This window comes from Panthera tigris, chromosome B1, assembly GCF_018350195.1.
Source record: "Panthera tigris isolate Pti1 chromosome B1, P.tigris_Pti1_mat1.1, whole genome shotgun sequence".
NCBI lineage: Eukaryota > Metazoa > Chordata > Mammalia > Carnivora > Felidae > Panthera > Panthera tigris.
The window spans coordinates 28188106-28211586 of NC_056663.1; the positions used below are offsets into that span (position 1 = coordinate 28188106).

At 51.0% G+C, this 23481-nt stretch overlaps 1 protein-coding gene across 6 annotated transcripts in view; it reads left to right on the top strand.

The window, feature by feature from the left end:
* Positions 1-19277, top strand: part of RBPMS (RNA binding protein, mRNA processing factor) — a 166694-nt gene extending 147417 nt beyond the window's left edge. For 5 of the 6 annotated variants that reach the window (XM_042983131.1, XM_042983128.1, XM_042983129.1 and 2 more), the window contains one exon: positions 1838-2064. In XM_042983131.1, coding sequence (XP_042839065.1) covers positions 1838-1969 — 132 coding nt within the window. In that variant the 3' untranslated portion in view covers positions 1970-2064. Of the gene's footprint in view, positions 1-1837; positions 2065-11968; positions 12039-19188 lie in introns of those variants that run through there. The other variant, XM_042983127.1, reaches the window with a different exon arrangement.
* Positions 19278-23481: the final 4204 nt, after the last annotated feature.

Genomic DNA, 23481 nt, shown 5'->3' on the forward strand with positions numbered 1-23481 from the left:
ACAGGTGGGCTTTTTTTGTTTTGTGTTTATTTACAAGGCTGGATGAAATACACAGCTTCCCAGAATACTCTTCCTTCTGACTTACAGCTCTTTCATGTTGTACAGAATTCACCGTGTTGTATAAAACACGCACGGGCGGTCCCCCAGCTGACATCCTCACAGGCCACGGGGTCAGGAGTGTTGGTGGCTGCCTATGCTCCCATTCTCTTCCAGCAGGGTTACCAGTGCTTTGTGCACATGCTGACGACCCAGCTGCCCAGGCCCGTACAAGCAGACTGCGGAGAGAGGACCCAGGCACCACCCGGTGTGGTGACCCTCGGTGTGGGAAGGGGAGGTAGAAAGCAGTACCAGTAGTGAGGGAAAAGTAGATGGTGGTGGTGAGAGCACCGGGCACAGAGCGTCACTTCTGGTAGCAGCAGTCCTAAGACTGATGACCCAGGTTCCATCCAGATCAGCTGTGCTCTCTGCTTCCCCTTCCCTTCTCTTCCCTTCCTGCCATTGCTTCCACCTTTGTCTGTGTCAGTGCTTGGTCTCCTGGCAGGTAGCAAGGGAGCGAGAACGGATAAAACTTAAGCCAGTGGACACATCTTCTGCTGAGTCCTCGAAATGTTCGTAGTGGCCTCAGGGATAACTTTGTCGATGACTGGGAGCAACTCAAAGAGGCCCCTCTGTTTGTGGGCCCGCCCCCATCATCCATGGATAAGTCTTCGTTCCTCTTGCTAGAATGCTTAAATACAGGTGGACAGTTGAGGCAAATGTTAATACTATGAAATGGTGCCAAGTTTGTGGAGTCATCTGAATATTGATGGCTTTGGTTAATCAGCAACAAAGCCTTTCACCGTTACCTTGGAAAGGCAAGAATTGACATTGGCCAGAAAGGACTGGGAATGGTAGTTTTGGGGCCCTAACATCTGGGTAACTTGCCCTTTATGTAACGGATGAAATCCAAAGTATATCTGGGGTTGTGGGAGAAGGAACTAAAGAGTCTTAAGAGATTAGAAAGCCCATGCCATTGTGACAAAGGTTAGGGAGAGACAGTGCTAAGATTCAGTGACTCGACCATTTGACTAAACGGGATGTGTTGCCCATGGTGGCACCCTCCCCTGTGAGTTCTTCCTCGATCTCAAGATTTTCCCAACCTGGAATCCACTTGGCTCTGCCACATCGGTCCTAGAGTTGGTGGAACTCTCATCTGATATCAGTGAGATCCTTGTGCTCAACCCCACAACTTGTTTGGAGTCATTCCCAGTGACGCTTGGGTTCTGTATCCTAAAGGCTCGTGAACAGATGTGGTTATTTAAATTTCTTTGTCCAATATGAGAATCATGGAATGAACTGGTAGGGGCTTTACCGATGAGCAGGTCTGGCCTGTTTTACAGTTGAGGAAACAGACTGGAGAAGATGGAGAGAGTTCTCCAGAGTTGCGAATGGCTCTGCCATGACTGGAGCCAGGTCACCTGACTCCCAGGCCTTGCTCTTTCCACGCCTCAGTGCTGGCTCACCAAAAGCTTAACTCTTTGATGCAATTTTGGAAAGGCCTCACTCCAGTGACTCCTTGGATCTTTCTTCTCTCAGTAGATGAGAAGCCTGTAAGAAGAGACTTGGAGGCAAAGACAAGGGAATCAGAACTTAACCTTCACCCAAAGGGTCTGAGAGAATTTTTATTAACTGGAGGTAGAGCAGTGGGGAAGACCAAATGGAGCAATGCCCTTAGTGGATGATTCTGGTTTTGTTTGGAGATCTTACTTGTATGTCTTTGGAGAAGCTTTTATATTATTTTGTTTTTCTTAGCAATGTTGTGCTCTGTTTTGAGACTTGGATTTTTTTTTTCTTCTAGTGTTTCTCTCCTGAGGCAAAGCCCAACACACCTGTCTTTTGTCCACTTCTCCAGCAAATTAGATTTGTCTCTGGGAATGTGTTTGTAACATACCAACCTACTGCAGACCAGCAGAGGGAGCTCCCATGTTGAATTTGCTTGTTAGCTACTTTTCCCCATTTTGCAAAAATTATTTCTTGGTAACATTTGAGAGATTTCAATAAAAATTTTAATCCGAGCAAAAATTATCTCACGTAGACTGCAGCGTTTTGTTTTCATGATGATGCGAGTTTGGAGCTAAGATGTTATCTCTGAGATGGTGGGAGAATTGGGCCGCCGTGGCACTGATCACACACTTCGTGGGAGAGGGCCTCAGAGCACCCAGGGAGACTTGGCCCAGAGTCAAGGGCTTGCTGCCGCAGCCAGTCTCTTCTTGGGTTCCCGAACCATCAAGAGCTGCGCATTGGAAGATTCTCTTTCTAGCATCTGTGGGTCGCCTCTACCTGGAGATCTTGCTTCAACGGGGATGGTGTGTTGGCTATCGGAAGCCTGTTTGAAGCAAATAGATGTGCTTTCCAGTCTGTCCGCCCTGATCCAGAGGAAGGAGGACCCAGGGGACAGAAAGTGTCATTGAAAACGAGTTGCGCCTTCTAGTTCTACTCCAGCTTCCATCTGTGGTCTGGTGCCTCCGGGTCTAAATTGAAGATGCTTATTTGACACCAAATCCCAGTTTTGAAGCATTATTGCATAAGGCAATGGGACTGTAAGCTGCAGTACTGCCTTATTCGTTGTAGAGATGATGCAGCCAACAAGTGATTTCTAAGATCATTAACATTTTTAGACATGATCACCCTGTCCTTGGTATTTGAAATGTATTAAATATATTATGTAAGTCACTGTGAACAGGAGGGGAGGTTTCATCCATGGCTTTTAGGAAAGTTAGACTCTCAAAAGAACATAGTGGTTCCTGTCACGTCATACTCACACATCTCCGCTTTATCAGTCTGGGTTTGGTTTTGCTTGTTAGCAATCATTGGGTCTTGTTGCTGACAGGGCAGAGAGGAAGCCAATAAAGTGCACTGTTCTCATTACATTCTAGAAACAATACCATTTACCCTTGACCAGAGCCACGTTGTTGGGCCAGAAACTTCTACAGGTAAGTAGGGCTGAGAGAGCAGGTCCCGGTTACCTGTTTCTCCTTCAGAGGCCTCATTCGCCCTAACGGCAGATCTTACAGGGCTTAACGACTGGAACCCGTCACCTGCACGTAAACAAAAGGTTTTAACATCCCAACACAAACCTCCCAGGGTAAGACACGCCCCTAGGGAGGTGCCTTGCGACACATTGGAAATACTTTAAAGGTTAGACCCAAAATCAATGTAAAAATGGACCGTGGGAAAGTGACCCAGGCAAACGGAAGAAAGATCACGGGCGGAGACGGGAGCCAAGGATGGTGTGCGGGCACTAACTCCAGAGCTGCCCGCCCACCGCCGTATCCAGGCATTGACTCCGCAGCAACAGGCAGCTTCTGAGAACTGAATCTTGAAACTTTTTAATGAAGACAAATTTTGTTAGGCACCTCCTCTGTCACTGTGCCCTGTGGAGATGACACCAGGGCATCTGGTGTGGCATGGGGTATGATTTAAAATGCGTGGCCCGTGAGAGAGGGAGCGTCTCGAGGGAGCTAGGAAGCCGGGCAGGTGTGAGTGTGCACTCCGGTGAGCACACGGCCCCAGCAGCATGGCGGCGGCGTGCCCTGCCCAGGCGGGACTCCCACAGGAAGGGCACTTTATTTTTCAGCCTCTGCCCTCCTGCTCAGAAGGCAGTAGCCAGTGCCGGAACGGTGGTTGGTCCTGTAGTGGGACTGGTGAGCAAAACCCATGGGAGGGCCTGCAGCACCGTACCCGGCTGGCCAACCTCCCAAAGGTAAGGGAAGAGTCGGGAGATTCGGGGCGTTTGCTTCTGTGCCTCCCGGATGGCATCAGCACTTCTCACCTGAGACCCTGGTCCCTCGAGGCCTGGCTTTCTCCAACAGCTACTGTCTTCCTGCAGTCCAGGGCTTGTGAGTGTCTGGGAGACCACAGCTTTGCAGGACTGCAGAGATTGCTTTTGGGGGCTGATCAGCCCAAGGCTTTAAATTGTTCGTAGACATCGATGAAACTATTAATCCTCTGACATTTCCCTTTCAACCTACAGCTCCACGAAGGCCACACTGTGAGGAGAAACTGCCCCTGGGTGCTCTGTCTCCTGAGTGTGCTAGCCTTGTCTGCTTCTTGATTTGGTTAGCTTTCTGGTCTAGGAGCACCTGGCTTAACTCCCCCCGGAGGCCGGGCTAGGGCAGGCAGGCTGGCCTGCTGTGAGCTCCGGGAATGCGTCTCCCACTTAGGAGCACAGAGCCCCCTTTCTTTGGCCAGCACTGCTTCTGGACTGTTTCTGGGCCTGGCCTTGGAAGGGTTGGAAGTGAAGGCTATGGAGCTTCATGGTCAGACACTGGCTCTGCCGTTTACGAGCTGCGTGACTTTGACTGAACAAGTTCCTTAACCTCTCTGGGCTTCAGTAAAGTAGGGCTAGTAATCCCTCATGTAGAACAAGAGTGCCTGGCACATGGGAAGGGCTTCATAAAGGTTAGTCTTTCAAGGAAATTTCAACAAGGAGAATGAATCCCAGGACTGGCTACTGGTGAAGCTGTGATAGTTCAAGCACGAAGGGCATCTAGCGCGTCTTGACAACACTTGATGCTGCAGAGTCCTCATGGCTTCAGCCAAACGGAAGGCCAGAGGTCGGAAAGAATAAACGAGACCTCGAGGGACAGCCACCAGAGTGACCACACCTGCCCTCCATCCAGCAGCGGAGTCCTGGAGCTTGTGTCAGCACCGGGAGGACTTGTCCCCATAGGAAGTCTCCCCCCGAAGCTGGGTCCGGACACGCCTGCTGGGAGAAAACCTCTCCCTGACAGGAAATAGATCAAGAGTGGGAAACAGCTGAACTCCCAGAGAGACCAAATGGTTCCTGTATGTGGCTTTACTCAGACCCGTTGTCCCTGAACTTTCCAGCTGTTGTCTTATCTTGCTTTCCTATCAGAGAAACTAGAGAAGAGAAAGACCCACAGCTCATCCTGCCCATTCCTCCCGGATTCTCTGGCTCATTCTTCCCACAGTCCATCCGGTAGGATTCTACCCAGCCTCATTTCCAGGTGGCAGACTTAGTTACCTCTCGTGCCTTGGCTGAACCATGGCTTGTTGCTGAACCCCCAGGGGATCCCACCCTGACCAAGCAGGTTCCCTCTCCTTCCTTACCTTTTCTGTCCATCTCATCCCCTCTGCTGTCTGGTATTTGGAGAACTCGGGAGCCCTCACCTCACCAAAGCAGTGAGAGATATAAACATCTGGCCTGTCCTCACCAGCCTCTTCAGAAGCAGGCCAAAGTCAGTTTGCCAGAGTTAATGGGGTAGATGTTCCTTTAGCCAGAGCTGTTGCTACTGAGACCCAAACCTCACCACACTGCAAGCAGCTGTTCAGAAACCTGAATCAGTCCCCTAGTGCTCTATGGCCCTGGCCATGGTTGTGGATCCCAACAAGAGTCCTCGAATTCACCATGGCTATGGTTGAGAGCGTGGCTCAAAGTGGGCCTCTTCTTGGCTAGGGGGCAGCAGGGTTACCTTCATTTGGTGCACTGTTTTACGGGTTTCTTACAAAGCATGTTTCATTTTGTCCTTTGTTAAGGCTCAGCTTTCTAGAGCCTGCGTCTTCTTCCCCAACCTCATCAGCAGTGAGAGCCCCTTCACAAATAATGTGGTCTGACCACCGCAGTACCATGGTGCAGAGGCTCCGACAGACAGGCTGATTTTAATAATTTCCACCCACTCTGCTAACTTTGGGATTTTAAGCAAGCTCATTTTAACCTCACTGAACCTCAGCTTCCTCATCTTTAAGTGGGAAGAATCAGTAAGTACCTACTTCATGGGGTCATTTTAAGGGAAAGAGTGAAATGCTTGGCATGGAGTTGTAATTATTAAGATAGCTCTTCTATTTCCTTCTTTTTGTCAGAACTTGATCTGCCATGGCCCAGAGGCTCCTGAGCCCTCCCTTTGTAGCATTAGAAGCAGTTAGGATATCGGGACTCAAGACGAGCACCCTAGCAAGAGAACCCTAAGGGCCCGGGCTTTGTTCGCTACCAGAGCAAGAATGGCAGCCTGTGGCTGTGGCACTGAGGGAGGCAGGGGCTGATTTTTGGCCTCCTTTCCTAGGAAAGGGCACCCATGTACCATCCAGAAGTACGGGAATTCTAACTGCTTTGGAAACAAAACCAGGGCTACGAAGAAACTTTGGAAATATAAAATGTAGCCTTCGTAAAAAGAAAGTGAACTTTTCCTTGAAGAAAACCAATTCTGACAGGGGGGAAAAAAGAAAATCTACTCCAAATGGGATCATGTTTTATTCAGGATTTGTGCTGCCAGTGGGGGAAGGCCAGAACTCCGTGACAGGATGGGAAAGTGGGACACCCCAACTTCAAGCCTCATCCACTCTGCCATGAAGTACTTCTCGCTTCACCGGGCTCGGCTCCTGGGACCTCTAATGGCCCTCGATAGCAAACATAGTTAAAAATTAACTGACTGACAGAATTAAATATGGATGACAAGCAGCCGCTGTGGACTTAATCTGACACAGGATGTTACATGCTTGGGTGCCCTCGACCCGAGTGGCGTCTTGAGTGAACTTCTGGGATGTCTGAGCACATTTCACATGCCTCTTTGGAAGCAAGAACCTGGCTTGTGCTTAGGACAGACGGGAAAAGAGTCTAAAAGCTCAGGAGGGAAAATTATCTCTGAAGCCTTACGTTTAATTAAGCCCAGCCTTGACTGGTCTTAGCAGGAGGTCTAGACCTCGTCGCTGCCTGGGTCCAAGCCCCAGCAATGTCCCCCCATTCAGATGGGGAGATCTTACAGGGCTCTGGTCTGGGCTGGAGCATCGTGACCTTCTCCAGCCAGAGCTTATTTGCTCACTTCCTTTCTGGAGGTCAGGGTAGGTCAGACGGCCGACTTCACCTCTGGACCGATTCACCGTAGATGTTGACACTTTGCCTAGATAATGGCAACTTGTTCAGTGGCCCTAGGCAAGGAATATTAGATGCCAGACAAGTAGTAAAGAATGGTGAGTGCGTTTTTTGCCCTCTATGTCTGCTGAGAAAGAGGATGGGCTGGCAGTTTGGTGTGGGGGGAGGGCGGTGGGGTGGGGTGGAATGGGGGAAGGATGTTCCTTCAGAGTGATCCTCAGTGGGCCTCATTTCATGAAGCAGAAATTCCTGAAAAGTGTTTTTCCAATTTTGGTGAACACTTTATTAGGTATGGCAGGGGGCAGGAGTGCAGTTTTAAAGAACCCTATAATTCCATAAAAATGATTGGTTTTTTTGTATAGCAGATCAATCCAGTCTCTTTGATGGATTTGTAGTTTCTTGGACCACGCGTGCTTCTGGCTTGGCTGCCTCTCCTTAGCCTGGAAGCCTTCAGCACAGTGTGCTATAGGATCTGACCTGCTTTATTTGGTGATGCTGCTCAGAGTGGATCCTTAGGCCTAGAGCGAGTGGGCCAAGGTTGGTTAGAACTAAAGAATGTGAGTGTCTGGCTGCAGTTGGTTCAGTGTGGGGAAAGCCCCAGCAGGGTAGACAGGGTCCATCTTGCAGACAGTGTAGAAACGTGAATTTCCATGCCTTCAGAAGGAGAGCCTGGCTCTGAATATACGGTGCTAGGGAAACCTGTATTCACATACAGCATCTCCATCAGGAAAGGTGAGAAAGTCTTCGCTGTGTCTTACAGACTAGGTTAGACATCCAGAACACCAGCTGGGCTGGTGGTCTTCCCGCTGTAATTAGCTGTGTTAAGAGCTAGAAACTTGGATGCCATATTGGCATGCCTCAGCTCCTTGATCCACCAAAAGTCACCACTGGAAGGGGCCTTCTCAGCACTCGCGGGTGCTACGTAATAAAAAGATTCTGTGGTCAGATAAATTTGGGAAACCCAGGGTTAAAGCAAGTTTAATAAGTTTCTTCATTGTGGAACTTCTCAGAGTCTGTAATGTGCTTAAATGTGTATCTCGAATCTGCCGAAGGGGCAGAGACTGCATTTCTCTCAAACTTACTTGACCACAGAGCATCTCTAGGCGGCCTGCTTCCAGCCACACTTTGGAAACCTCACTCAGGAACAGTGTGAGTCTCAACTTGGGTGTGCGCGTCATCATCTCCTGAAGGGCTTGGTACATGCAGGTGCTTTGGTTTCTCTCCTAGGGTTTCTGCATTTCTGACAAGTTCCCAGGTGATGCTGGTGGGCCAGGGACCACACTCAGAAACACTGGTCATAGACTTACCCCTTTCTTTCATGGAGAAGGAAACAGCTAAACCAAGGAGTATTTACTAATGGTCACTACCTTTAATTGAGCCAGGCACCTTGGTAAGCACTGCTCACAACTGTTTCTAAAGGCAAGTGTGAGGATGGCAGTCAGTCACCAGAAGGAGGTAGTACAGTGCAAATAATTACACTGTGCTGTTTGCAAATCACTGCAGAAAGACTGGTCTGTAGAGACCAGTCCAGGTCCTCCTGTCCTTGGCAACATGATTGGAAATGGGAATTCTGTATGTGTTTTAATTGTCTGGGCCTTAGTTTTCTCATCTGTAAGTGGAAGAGGATAGAAATTACTCTTATGGATACTCACTACTTTTTCTAGCATTCCATTTTATTTTTGCTCTGAGTTATTTCTGTTTCTGGTGCTCTCCTCTCCTGTCTAACCTCTCAGTAGTCACAGGAGCTGGTGCCGTGCTGAGGTGTCAGAGACTTCAGTGTTATCCTTCGGGGGCACCGTGTTTCAGAAAAGCCTGCCTAAAGAAGAGTGATGGTAGAACCCCAAACAGTGCCCCCCCTCCCCCGCAATAGTAAATTCTAGTGGTAATCCCTTAACTTTACTGGGTAATGAACTCGTGGTAATCGCTAAATTCTCGTGGAGAAGCATCCCAGGGTCTTGTTGCTTCTTGACTTACCGGTCATAATCTGATGGCGTGTTTAGCAGTTTCTGGCACAGAGTCAGTGTTAGTTTGGATCATATATGTCATTACAGGTTCTTACAGGGACTTGAGAAGCTGCTGGGATTGTAGGCAGGATTGTGAGTGGGCTGTGTGTGCACAAGCATGTGCACACACGACAGGATCGTTGTCTTACGTGGAAGGTCAACTGCATAGACTCATTCCTGCTGAATTGCCCATGGAGAGGGAGTCCAGGGAACCACGAGTTTCCCCAGCATTTATGATGTACGAAAGCAGCCGCTAGGCGATGGGCAGGAGTGGCTACTAGTGATCTGGGGCCAAAAGCCACAGCAGAACAAGGAGCTCGAGTGGGTGTCCTCCCCACCCCCTGGAGGACAGCAGTGGTTAGCACAAAACAGCTTATTCACCTGGACCAGCTGCCTGCTGGGAACTCCGTTTGCTCAGTTTGCTCCTGAACTTCCCTACCTGCCCTGCTGCCCAGGAATGTTGGGGAGAAACTCATCCTTGCCTGGGTGGGGGTGGGGGGGTGGGGGGACACTGCCCTCTGCGGGCAAATGGGTGCCACTGCACCTCGGACCTGAAAGAGGGGCAGGCTTGGATGTCTGTGGAGTAAGTAGTGCAGTGAGAAGGGCCCACCTTGTTGGCAAGGGCAGTGGTGTCCAAGCCATGGTGCACGAGAGTCATGAATTTCAGGGCCTCTGCTGACTCCATCACCACCACATCCTCCCTGAGCATCAGCCAATGGACTGAGCTGAGCTGAGTACCGTCTATCCTGGACCCCACAGCCCAGAGTCCGCCTGCTTATCACCCTGGAGTACTTGGGGGTTCTAGGCCAGGCTGACTGCGGTGCTCACGTGCGAGGCTTGTGTGGGTGGAGAAGGCCCAGCATGCGTGACAGGTTAGCTGAAGCTGGGTGGGTGCGTGGGAGATGAAGGGCTTCCTTCTTGCAGTCACTGTCACCAACAGTCATGCCATCCACTGCGCCCCCACCCCCTGGTCAGACCTCCCTCTTCCTGTGTCTCTGAAACACCAACATGTCTTGGCCTCATGGGGCTCAGAGCCCCAGCCCCACACCCAGGCAGCACCAGTCGCCACCACTGTGCTCCCTCCGGCTCCAGCGTGCACAGACCCATCCCCTCCCGCTGTGTGTTTAGGTTCCCAGCCCCCCACCTGCCCCGGGGCTGTGTCCCAGTCCTGTCCTTTACCACCTGTCTCAGGAAGGCAGCTCCAACTCTGCCCTTTGCTTAGTGAGCAAGTGGATTCAGATGCACAAAGCCATAAGCCATGGGTAGGTATGAAATTTGTCTTTATCTTTCTGTCTTCCTTTCCTCCCTTCTGCCTTTTCCCCTGCACCCCTATACTCCTCCCTCCCCCTTCCTTCCCGTCCTTCCGCACTTCCCTTCTTTATTTCTCTCTCCTTTATCCTCCATGTGCTCCTAAATTCCTAAAGTGACCTCTTTTTTAGCGTACCTGCGTGCAAAGAGTTTCTGGTCCCTTCTCTTAATTGTTACTGAGTGTTGGACAACCCTGGCCCTGCCTTAATGAGCTTTAGTGCCTGCTGGTGCCTCCCAGGGAACACAGCTTTGCCCCCTCACAGTGAGGGCGGGGGGGCCCTCTGGAGCTGGTAACCTGATTTCTGGGAATGTCTGATACAGTCCCTCAGGAGATCCCTTGAATGATTCCTGGTATGGGCAGAAGCTCAAAATGCATCTGTGGTCCTTTTAGGTTCCCATTTCCTGAATAAGTGAGGCCAGATGCTGCTGCCCCAGGTTGGGATGGAGTCTCCCGGTATGGCCCTTCGCCCTGACTCAGAACCAGAGAGGAGAGAGCCACCCTGTGAAGAGGTCCTGGGGTAGAGGGAAACGCTAAGGACTTGCGCATGTGTGCCAGGACAGAAGGCCAGGGATCCTGTGTCAGCTTTGTCTGGGGCCCACTCCTGCACAGCCCAGCCTTTAGAATCAAGTTATGAGAGCTAGTGGAGCCTGAACCCAGATCCTGACCCCACTGGGTTCTGTGCACATGGGGATGTCCTTCAGAATACCCAGATATCAGTTGATTTATCCACCTCCCCCAGAATGCTGCTTTATTGTTTATGCTTTGGAGATGTAAGATGCCATGTGAAAAGAGGGTTCTCCAGCAAAGTCTGTTTTATTAAACCATTGAAGTAGGTTTGTCAGGGCGAAGTTCCTTCCAGCATTGCATTCTACTCTAGAAACATGGGCCAGACCCAGGTCATAGATCCATCTTTCGCCTCCTGTCACACTGGGAGGGAGCCACCCAGCCCTCCTGAGTATCTCTTTGGTGTGATTTGTTCTCTCCTCCAGGACAGAGGAGCCATGGTGAATGGGCTTTTTTTGCCTCTGTCCGAAGACTTAGGTGCAAAACGGACGTTGCCAACAGATGGATATCTGTTAAAGCAAAAGTGCACTTGCCCTTCTGTTTGTTTCTTCACGTTTTCCTCAGCATAAGACCGGGAACATTCTGCTAAGCGGACAGAGTGTCACTTGATCCATTTGTTTTGTTGCTGGCCTTCCACTTTAGAAACCTAATGGAAGAGAAAGGGCTACAGGTCCTTCTCAGCAGAGTGAGCAGAGGGCATGGGGTACCAGGTACCCCACAGTACCGAGAGGCCAGAAACCCTTTTCTAAAAGAACCAGGAGCAGAATCTCAAAAATGTCTTGGCCAGACAACTGGCATGGATGGGTCGTGAACCACCCCTTCCTTGTCAAAGCAGGTAGATGTTTCCACACCCTGCCTAGAAAACCATTAGGCAGCCTGCCTCCTAGCCCAGGCCTTGCTGAGTGAGTGCAGAAACGGACTCACTGGCCAGACTTTAGCCCAGCAGTGGGAGCATGGGAGCTGCTGGACCCGGCGTGCTCCAGAGCTGGATCCTCGCTGAGAGCTCGGCCCCTGTGTTCATCAGGGGATGTGGAAGGTTTCTCAGGGCCCTGTTCTGATACTTTTCAGCCCCTTGGGGGGGGGGGGGTCCTGCCCACTGGTAAATGTAAAAGGGCACCATCTTTGAACAGTGAAGGGGTGGCCATCCGACAGGATGCCCTGTGAGGAACGAGAATGTCCACTGGGAGCCCCGGTTCACTGCCTTCTCCCCACATGTCTTTCCAGATGCGCTGGCTCCCTCCCTCCGAGGCTACTTCTCAGGGCTGGAAGTCCCGTCAGTTCTGCTGAATACTATGTAAGTACTTGGCTTGAGTAACAGCCCGTCAGGCGCCTAAACACACCCCGTACAAAGCAGACGCTGCCCGGCGCCCACAGCCGCCTCACTACCTGCGCTGCCCGCCGTCTGCCCGCCATCCTCCCGCCATCCATAAACTCGCGGCGGACCTCCTCTGTGGTGCCGCGTCTCTCTGGGAGATTTCTCCTGGGATCGAGGGAGAGGGACAGATGGTACTCTAGCTTAAGACACCGAGGCCTGGCCTTCCACTTCATAAATCAGCAGCCAGTGCTAGTGTTCCCGTCAGGTGTCCGCACGTCTGGCTAGGACACACCTGCTGCTGGCATTGAACAGCCACCTTCGTCCGGTTACAGGCGCGCCTCATCCCCCCGTGCATGTAGTACTGTGTCGTGGGAGTCTTAGCGATTTATCAGAATTACCTTTCCCTGCATGCATGCACAGTAGAACTTTGAGTAAGTTCTAATCTTTCTGTAATACCTAATCTTTTGACTGAAGGCCAACAGTGTGCTGTTTCCAGTAGGCTTTCCTTAAAGTTTCTTATCCTGAAGGAAGCACTATGCTAAAATGGCATCTTTGTGCCATTTTATTTTAGGCCTTTTCCGAGAACCACCAAATGAGGGGTTTCTTTTTTTTTTTTTTTTTTTTTTTTTAAGATTTTAAGTAAACCATATGCTCAACATAGGGCTCAAGCTCACAACCCCTAGGTCAAGAGTTGCATGCTCCACTGACTGAGGCAGCCAGGCGCCCCCAAATAAATTCTTTTCCTGTAAACATATCATTTGTATAAGATTCCAGATGCCTTCTTTAATTCAGTATCTTGACTGAATTTCGGTTAAATACAAAGCACCATTATTCTGAACTCTAATATGGTGTGTACATTTGGGGAGTCTGCCTTAAATTGAGGAAAGTCTATGTAATGTTACAGTTCTATGGTCTACAGTTCTCTTAGTTTATATCATATCTTCACAAAACAGAAGAAAAACTTTCATGAAACTTTTCATGAACTAGACCTTCAGCCATTTAGAAATGCTTAAGAGTTCTTGTAAAATTATGTACATACCTCTACCTAATGCAGGGTCAGCACAGAGCCCGACCTGGGGCTTGAACTCTAAGAAATAGATGATGAAGGGTGCCTGGCTGCCTCAGTCGATTAAGTATCCAACTCTTGGTTTCAGCTCAGGTCATGATCTCACAGTTTTATGGGTTTGAGCTCTGCATCGGGCTCTGCTCTGACAGTATGGAGCCTGCTTGGGATTCTGTCTTCCTCTCTCTTTGCTCCTCCCCCACTCACATTCTGTGTCTCAAGATAAACTTAAAAAAAAAAAAAGAAAGAAAGAAAGAAACTGTCAGATTATGACCTGAGCCAAAATCAAGAGTCAGATGCTTAACCAACTGAGCCACCCAGCCACCCCTAGATTCCTTTTCTAAAACTACTTATATTTGTCCCTTATTCTGAAATTATGGTCCGTTATCTGTTTTATATGAAATGGTAATGTTAGTGAATGGCAATTATATTTTAAATGTAGTTTCTTAGAAAAAAGTCAGCAGTCCATTTAAAAATTTAAAAAAGAATTTAAACGTGTTACTGTTTTTTGAAATCTAAAAACTTAGTGTTTAGGGAAGACTTTGTCTTCCTGAAAAAACCATTTTTAAGCTTTGAGGTGTATTCTAGGGTCCATTACATCCAGGACTTCCCGAGTCCGTGTTCCACATCCGTATACCCATAATTAATTTTTTAAATGGCGTGTCCCCAGCACTTGCTTCTTCACTTAGAAAAGCCTCAGTCATTTCATCATGAGGGACTTTCCCTCCGTTCCCAGGATGATGCTGGTACAGCGCTGTCATGTGGCTCCAGAAGGCACTGCTTGTGTGCACCTCTGTGTCCCACGACTGTGCTCCTCTCTCAGTTTTCAGAGGCTGGTAGGTGTCCACCTGGAGGTGGCGGGGGTTAGGTAACTGGAGATTCTGAAGCTCACCAAAGAGTTGATGGGTTGAAATAGGTCTGGCATTCAGTGTAAGTGGCTGGTTGAAGAAGTTGTGGAAACTGGAAGAGAGGTGGGCAGGACGGAACCTCGAGGCTCACCAAGATGTAGAAGGTCAGCAGAGGATGAGCAGCTCATCGAGAATGAAGTGACCAGAGTTGCAGAGGAGGGCTGGAGCCCGGAAGTTTGGCAGCGGGGAGCTGCTCGGTGAGCAGTATCGAATGGTGTAGGAGAGTTGAGTAAGAGAGGAGAATACCCTTGAATTTGGCGGTTTCAGTTGGCAAAGTATAGTGGTGGCATTTGGCCTGAGGAAGGATTTTTTTAAGCATTTATATAGGCCAAGGGAAGAACGATCATTAAACAGTTGCATGGTTCCAGCCAATAAGATCTGCACTTTGTTTATACCCACCCACCAAGTTCCAGATCATCCTTCCCCACAGACCTATCTTACCAGAGATCTAGAGGCAGCAGTGGCTGCCGAAGAAGGGCGAGCTAGCAGTTTCCCCCTTCAGATGTGTGGCTGGTGAAACTGTCGGGTCTGTGTGCAGATGGGACGTCTCCTGTGGATGCATCGTTTGTTCTGAGCTAAACTTGGGCCACGGGCCTGACTCCTTCCTCGAGGTCTAGAGGGAGCAGAGGAGAGGTATTAGCAAAGAGGATGGATAATTGTACTCATTACCACCACGCTTGGGGGTCAGGACTCCAATCTCCCATCCTGCCTGAAGTTAGACCAGTTCAGGGTGGATCCATTACTCAGGTTCCTTCTAGTCTCTTGGATCAAGTCCTTTCCAAGACAGCTAATAATCCAGGCCATGTAATTTTAGGGAAATGTAAATTAGAATTGAAAACCATGGTTCTGATGAAATAATAAACGTTTTAGTATAAAATGAATCTTTCAAAAAGGCCAAATGTGGGATAGGTGCCACCAGAGGCACCACTAGGCCACGTGGCCTTCCTCCGTTCATCAGAGGAGACTTCCTTCGTCTGTGGAGAGATGGCACCCGAATAGAAAACTAGAGCAGGAGTGACGTCTGGTGTCAGATAGGACGACCAGTAAGCAGACTCAGATGGCCGTCACGTCCAATGTGTGGAGCACTGGGATGCCGCACTTCCAGATCCTCAACAGTCAGGGCCTGTTTCGTAGGGGCCCCCCAAGGAGTTTTCATTTACTCACTTTGACCTATTTCTAAAGGGAAATCAGTGACTAGACGAGAAAAGTAAGCAAGCTTTATTTATTTATGTTACAAATAAACATATATTATGTGTCTGCTATGTACTAAATATAAAAACGTAAACAAGGCCTGTGCCCCTAAGGAACTCCAGTTCTAACGGCTGGGCGTCATGGATACACGTTTTAAAGAGAGTTAGCACTCAGGCTGCTCCAGGATGAACCTGTTAGGAAGGTCCCAGAGGCACGTGTGGGTGTGCGTGTGTTTACTGTCATTGGTGGCATAAATAAGGCCATCAGAGGTGTAAGTGTAATTGGTGTTTTGGTTTGTTCATCATCTTGCTTGATGGTGTTTAGTCTGGCTACAAGCTATGTCTGCACAGCACTAGAGTTCTGCTAATGGTCCAGCCATGAAGTGGACAACCCCAGATTATGTGCTAATCATTGAAAATGATCCATTTTCCAGATATGTTGAGAACAGGAAAGCATGGGCAAGTTTTTTTTATTTTTGAGAGAGAAAGAGTGGGGGAGGGACAGAGAGAGAGGGAGACACAGAATCCGAAGCAGGCTCTAGGCTCTGAGCTGTGGGCACAGAGCCCGAAGCAGGGCTCGAACCCACGAACAGTGAGATCATGACCTGAGCTGAAGTCGGACGCCCAATCGACTGAGCCACCCAGGCGCCCCTGTTTATTTTAAAATTTGGGTTGGTTTTTTTTTTTTAGTAATCTCTACACAAAACGTGGGGCTCGAGCTCACAACCCTGAGATCAAGAGTCGCATGCCCTTCTGACTGAGCCAGCCAGGCACCCCCAGCATGAGCAGGTTTTTAGTAACTTTTTACAGAGAATGCAAGTTACACAGCTTTTCTTGTTGGGTATCCAAATATAGTTAAATAATAATAATAATAATAATAATAATAATAATAATAATAAATTAGGAGCTGGGGTGGATATGGGAGGGTGCTCTTTAAGAACTCCTATAATTTCCCTGGCCATGGACCAAGACCATAGCACAGAAATTATAAGCACATGTAGTTAGTTACAGCACCAACAAAGGAGCGAAGGACATGGCAAGAGATAAGACTGGAATGTAAAGCTATGTGTATGTATTCCTTATGTTTTGTTTTGGGAGGAACGGGCTAGTTTGTCTCTGGCCATGAGCACAAGGGTCTTGGGGATGCTGCCATTGTCCAGGGAGCCCCAGGCACTGGAGGTCACGACAGAGCTTGGAACTCAGCACTGTGGCTCCTGCAGGGACCCCTGCCTTCTCCCTAGAAGAGTCCCAGGTGCCATGCTTTCTGCCACAGCACACGTGCCCAGGAACCAGGGCGGTGCTTGTGCCTGAGTTGCCTCTCCCCTTCCTCCTGTTAACTGCGTCTCCTGTCTCACTTAAATTCATTAATGCAGTAACTTATCCAGTGAACATCTGCAGCAAGCAAGGTAGTATTCTGGCTGCTGAGGTTACAGGAGCAACGAAAGCAGACAAAATCCTTGCCTGCGTGGAGCTCGCTTTCTGTAACAGGGCCAAGATGGCTGATACGCTACAATTAAACATAAGTCGTCAGGCGGTAAGAAGTGCTAAGGGGAAAACAAGCCAAGCGAGGGAGGAAGGTAAATGTTATGGGCCGGCAGGCGCCGTATGTCACAGGAGGGCAGAGGGGCCAGGGTCAGCCTGGCACTTAGCATTCAGGCGGAGACCCAGAGCTTCCCCAGAGCTATGTGGGTGCCCTTTTCAGAACAGACTCACTTAACTCAAGTTTAGAGAAGAATTTAACTTCTCCAGTCTTGTTGCCTTCCCCTTTGCCAAGCCACCCAGGCCTGTGCTGCAGCGGGCTTACGCTGGAGCAGAGAATGTGCCCAGGCAGCTTGCAGTTTAGCCCTGGGTGCCGATTTGCTTTCCCTGAGCGGCGTCTCCGTTTTCCCAGTGAGGAGCCACGTGCCCTGGTTCTGATTTCCTGAGCCCGGGGTCTGGTAGGTTCCTGCGTGAGTTGTAAAGGCAGGGCCGGGCCTGAAATCCCGTACCAGGTCCGGGACTGTGTGCGGGGCACTCCTTCCAGCCACTGCCATGCATTCGAAAGTGCCCTAAGCTACGGCACCACAGACATCTGCTAGCCACAGAAGCACCCACTGAGCTCATCTACGAAGCACCCCTGTCAGGAAGTGTGGCCAAAGCTGTGATCTCCCTGCTTTTGCCCGTTACCTATTTTCTGTGAGTTTGGCGGGGAGAGCTTCAACACCCCTGAGCACGTGCTTCGGGAGAATTGCCTGACGGTCCCTGGGAGAAGTCAAAAGAGGGCAGCTGTGTCTGAAGACCAGGATATAGGGTCCCGGTGCCTTCACAGAAAAGGTCAGGGCCACCTACGAGGGCCTTGCCCCACCCCCCACCCAACCTTCCCTCCTTCTCGGCTGGAAGGGGAAGTTCAGAAGGCCTGCGTGTTCACTGTAAAGTTGAAAATGAATACAATTTGGACTTGCCTCTGGTGTTTTATGCTTTGGGGCGCCCTCTCACGGGGTCCCTGTAGAACAGACAGGCGCGTGCACTGTCCCTGCCCATGGCGGATGGGGGAGCTGGCGCGGCAACAGGTGCTGCTGTGGTGCTGCCCTGTGCTGCCAGACCCTGGGGGGATGTGGCTGGCGGTGGGACCTCCTGAAAGTGCAGTGCTGGTCTGGCCTTCCTGGGAGGCACCCGAGGCGCCCTCCCTCGAAAGTTCTTGGCACGTGCAGATCAGGTGGAGGACGTGCGGTGCGCTGATGGGTTTTGTTTGCAAAGACGCATATTTATTTTCCTGTCCTCAAGTGACCCAACCTTTCCTAGGAAACTGGAATTTCATTTACTTCTCTTTTAATGTTTTTAAAGTGAAATTCTGGGGAAAACTTTCTTTTTTCCTTAGTTCTGTGAAGAGAGCTGTCCTGGGAAGGCAGGCTTTCCATCAGCCTCACTTGTGATCCCAGAGGACAGTTCAGCCCCCGTCCAGTCTCCATCCGAACCCCGGTGGGGTGTGGGGGAGCTGCATCCCGTGCCGGCAAACCAGTGAGACCATAAGGGGAACCTGAGGTTTGCAGCAGCACCCTGTGCGCCCCCGTTCACGAAGCGCTGCGTGTCTGAATCGGCCCCTCTGCAGGAAGGAGAGTAGCACCGCCCGGGGCCCAACATTCAGGCCTGTTACGGGGAACACGGCCTCTGGCGTCCTTGTGCCGGGAGTCAGCTTCCTGCATCGGCCCTGGAATTCTCGTGAAAACCAGCTGGCTCAGAGGCAGTCATGCCTGCAGAAGAATATTAAGAATTTATGATTTGCTGGATCTCAGCACCTTCGTATTTCAAAATTCTCAAACCCTAGGGAATGGGATATAGTCACAAATGTTTCGTTTTAGTTTGTGTTTTCCAGAAGGTGCTTAGAGCAAAATCGAGCTCATTGGTGCATGTGACCGCACAGGATCCTCCTGGAGAATTGCTTTTATGGCCTTGGGCTGACCAAAGTTGTGGTCTGAGGCAGCTCCTGGAGTTGTTTGGGTTTGGGGCGCTTCCTTTCTTTGCGGGCTGGGGGAGGGCCTTCAGGTCCTGAGCCCTCTCCCCGATGGGGCTTCTGAGCGGTCCCGGGGACCCGGGTCTCGGGACTGTGTGTGCAGCTTTGCTCTGCCCCGCCACATGGTGGACACGCTCGTGCCCTTGAGTGAGCGTGTGAAGACCACGTCCCCCATGGCACGCTTCTCTCCAGGTGCCCTTCCCCCTGGGAGCCACACTCAACTGCCAGAGTCCTTCCCCTCTGACCACGTCCTGAGACTTCGAGCCGAGAGCTTCCGTGCCGCTGGCGTAAGGCCGTTCTCACGTGGTACCTGTTCCCAGCTCCGCATCAGAGGCCTTTGGTCCCTTTGGCATTGGCTCTCTGCTCTTTGCCCTCAGAACAGGCTGGCCGTCAGGCCTCAGGGAACCCGAAGAGTGGGCCGGCCCCGGGCTGGAGGTCACTGCACCCTGTGAATGGCTGATCTCTTCCCCCATCGCAGGTTCCAGGTGTGTGATGGTGGCTGCGATCTGTCTTGTGGGTGTTAATGCCATCTTCGGCGGTGGCGACCGTACTCGAGCTGTTCTACGAAACTGGAGCGTGCCGGTGAGTTCCATGGTCAGAGGCCGAGCAGGTCCTCTGGGGAAGTGGCATGTCCCGGGCAGGGTGTCGGACCAGGGTGGGAGGTAGTCCCAGGCCCTGGGTGACGGGGCCCAGCGGTCTGGGTGTTCCCACCCCCAGATGGTTCTGATGGGTGCTCTGGGCGGAGACATGCTGGTGGGGAGCGCCGGGGTCAGGGCTTTGCTCTCCATTAGCTCCTCCAGCCCCAGCCTGCGTAGGGAAGGGCACCCCGGGAGAGCAGGCTCTCGCAGCACCTCACCCTTCCCTCGTGGGGCCGATTCCTGGCAAGGCTGTCCACACCGCCTTGGCCCACAGCCTGTGGAAGGAGCTTTTCCACCCGAGGGGGTTTACAGATCAACGACACTTTGCCCTTCGAGCCCTTAAACGTTTTTGGAAATTAACCATTTTGGTGAGACTCTTTTTTAGATGTAGTATGTATATATTCCTTCTGACTTATGAATCCAATTATACTGAACATAATGCAACCCTTTCCCGATGACTCAGACATTCTTGTGACCCTCTTTGGAACGAAGTGGTTGCCCTTGGGCACAACTGAGGTAGGATTCTTACTGAATTCCTCCCGACTCTGGACTTTCCTTCTGGGTGATGAGGGTGATTTTGGTGATTTGGTGATCTGTTCATCTCTTCAGTTGATATCAGCTGTTCCTCCTTAATTCGTCAGCTATCTAGCAGCATGTGTTGTCTTAAAACAATAACGTAGCGTTCCCAGAGGTGACCGGCCTGCCGGGTGCGACACGAGGGGCTTCTAGTCTCTCTGGAAAACTTGGCCTTGAACAACAGCCATGCCAAGGGCAGGCCAACGGCGGTATGTCTCGGCCCAAATAAGGCAGCAAATTTCATCCCTAAAAGGGGCCTGTCAAGAAAAGATGAGTCAGAAAGAGGGCAAGATTCCTGCTAAGGACAGAGAATCAAGCAGATCAAGCCAAGGAGGTCGTTAGCACATTTTTGGGACTTAGGTAATTTCTTGCTCAGAATAGCGCCCGTCCATTGGCAGACACACCTCGGGTGCCAGGTTTCGGATCCTACCTCCTCCTGCCTGGACAGGAACCCAGCAACCTGTACTAGGGGTCTTTTCCCCCCACTGATGGGTTTCTCCCACTGACCAAACTTACAACAGGTAAACGTTTTCCATGTCATGTAGGGTGGCTAATATTTATCCCACTAATTCCAGAGCTTTCTAACACATTAGATTCTCCTTTTGCCATGGTTCATTTAATAGCAACGCCCATGCTGTTCTTACCGATATTATCACCTGGTAAAACTTTCTTAAAAGTCAAGTTTTGTTGGGGTCTTTTCTCCCTCTGGTCTGGCAAACTTTAAGGACCCATACAATTTTTTGGAAGCAAGTTAGAATGATTTTTTTTTTAATGCAATAAATTGACCCAAACATCAGCAATTCAGGGCAAATGCGGATCAGCCCCATCAGGAAGCGGCAGCTGGAGCACAGGGTGACTTCATTTAGACAGCGGAAGGGCCTGGTGACCCAGAACAGACAAGAGGTGGGGGTGACCCAGAGCAGACAAGAGGTGGGGGTGGATCCGGGACTCGGGAAGGAGCCGAGTTGGGTTGCGGGCTGCTGGCCAGCATGGGCTAGACAGGGTGCAAGGTGTTGTCGGCACTAGCCATGTTCACCTTGGGGCTTGCCAGTTCTGGGGCCGTCTGTGGAAGATCGAGTTTGGAGGAGGCCTGACATTAGCACTGCTTCTGGCCTGCCCTCATGAGCCCTCGGAGGGCCTGGACCGTGAGGAGGCTGGAGCCTTCTCTGGCTAAGTGTGGAGCTGGAACCCACACGGGGAAGCAGCTTACTGGCCCATGCTTTGTGCTGGTTTCTGGGGCTGACGGGTGCACATGGGGAGAGGTGGCTGGGGGTGTGTATGTAGAATGTGGGGGAGGAGTTTCCAACTCCAGAAGACTGTTCTGGAGACTCGAGACTATGAGCCTTTTTAAATGTTAGTAGCTAGGCTTTTTATTACAAATTAATATTGGTAATTGATTTTTTTAGGCCAACAGGTATAAAATGAAAACTGTGTCCCATGTTCATTGGGAGTTGGGTTGGGGGGGATATTCCTTACCTGACTTTGGGGAGAAATGAATACATGCTGGAGAGACTCTTGGGGAAGAATCACCAGTAAATAGGTCAAGTGCATGTAGAAGGATGGGGGAAACAGTCTCACTGTCGGGAGAAAGAGCTCCAGTTGAGCCCGGGAGGAGCAGCCACGGCCAGGGCTGGCGTCGCTCCTGAGCTGCCGGCAAGTGCCTTGGCCCCAAACCCAGCAGCAACCCCTGCACCGAGGGCCACAGGCCGACCTTTTTGATTGAGGACAACTGACACGAAATGTTTCCGAATTGTAGAATATTCTTTCAGAGAGCAGCATTCTCCGTGCTCTTCAATGGAGACTGTTGTGCCTGACCCCAGACTAGACTGTCTACGTGCATTTTCCTCCCTGTGTGTCCTGTCACGTGCGCGGCGTGGTTCAGCCCCCACCCCTTCAGGAAAGGCTCTGTGGGGAGAGGCCGCCCTGCAAACGGAGCCTGACCCCCCCCACCCCACCCAGCCCCCACCCCTCCGTGGTGCGCTGTGTTCCCGGATGTCTCTGTGTTCTGTTTAAAATGTCCTTGTTAATACATTCCAAGGTTTGAACTCCGTTCTTAGCTAAACCCCTTCCTTGTTTACAGGGACTGAAATAGCCACATTCTGACCTTCTGTTCAGTCTGGGAACATCTATGGCAATGTGGACGCATTCTTTTCCCATGTGAGAATTACATCTACACGGCACAGTTATGGAAAAGCTCGGGAAACTATCAGCTCTCCTCCCCTCTCTTCTCTCTTCCCTCCTCCCTTCCATGGGTTTTCACCTCAAAGCCTTTCTAATCAACCAAAATTACCCAGCCCCACACACCTTGCTTCCTGCGCAGGAGGAAGGGGACAGAGTGATGGGAGGTCAGGGTGGGCTGCTTATTGTCTGGGGAAGCCAGAAGCACCCTCCCACCCCCTCTGCCCCCCAAACTGCTTCCTGGGGCAGCCCCCCGTCAGGGCCAGAGCTGCCCCATGCAGGTGCTGAGGGTGCTTCTCAGGCACCCCAGGCACAGGCTTCTCAGAGGGGGGTGTGATCAAGTCTTAGGGTCACATGCCATTTATTACCCATCGTTCTTGTCTCCTTTGCTGCCCCAGAGTGCAAGTGTCGGAAGTTTTGCTACACGCAGGTAATGATGTCTGGGGTGGAGAAACAAGGACATAGTCTTAGGGAGGAAAATTATCCTTCAGGAGGCTAAACCAATGGCCTGGACAGGGAGGACTCCTCGTGAGGACGCCGAGGAGAAAGGCCTGCAGGCTGAAGTGCCCAGGAAAGGCCGGAGAGGTGGCACTCCCTCCGAGTTCTGAGAGGAGTTTGTGTGGACAGAAGAAGGGGGATGTAAGCATATGTCCCACAGGTTCTTGTCAAAAGTGGGTTCTGACCAAGCTTTGAGGGCAAGAGTCAAGTTAGAAACACATACCGGGAGAGGCAAACCCAAGACGGTGATGGTGGTGTCGGGAATTAGCAGTCGTCCGTGTCACCAGGGGCCGGGTGGAGGGACAGTGACACAAGTGGCGGGGGCGGGAGCTGGAGCCGTGTTATGGTGAGTCTGGGTTCAGAGATGGTGCCTTTGAGGTCACGGCAGCAATGTCCAAGGCACAGCTGACAGCGATGGGGACAATTGGGAACTGGCTGTGGAACCAGAAAGGCCAGCAGTAGCAACGTGCACTTACCCAAGGATGGTTGTTGAGCAGAGAAGGCAGACCCGCTGGGCCCCTGCCTAGGGCTGGAGGACACCGTGGGCACCTGGTCCAGCCTAAGCCCGCGGGCAGGTGTGCACACACATGGAACATGGCCTGTGCTCCTCTGCCTGTCCGTTCAGTCCTTCCTCTCTGTCCCTGAAGGCAGTGTGGCAGCTTGGGTTTCAGCAAAGTCTCAGTAATGATTCAAGACCGCCCCCCCCCCTTTTTTTTTTGCCGCGTCCCCACGTGGGGTCTGGGCTGCCTTCCCAAGATGGTGCTCTGCGATTCCCACATGCAGGCCCCACAGGTTCCCAGCATCCAGGGGCTGCCAAGCGCCGTCCCCTATGAATTGTTCCAAAGTAGGAACAGCCATAGGGTGACTGCTGTTCCTAAGAA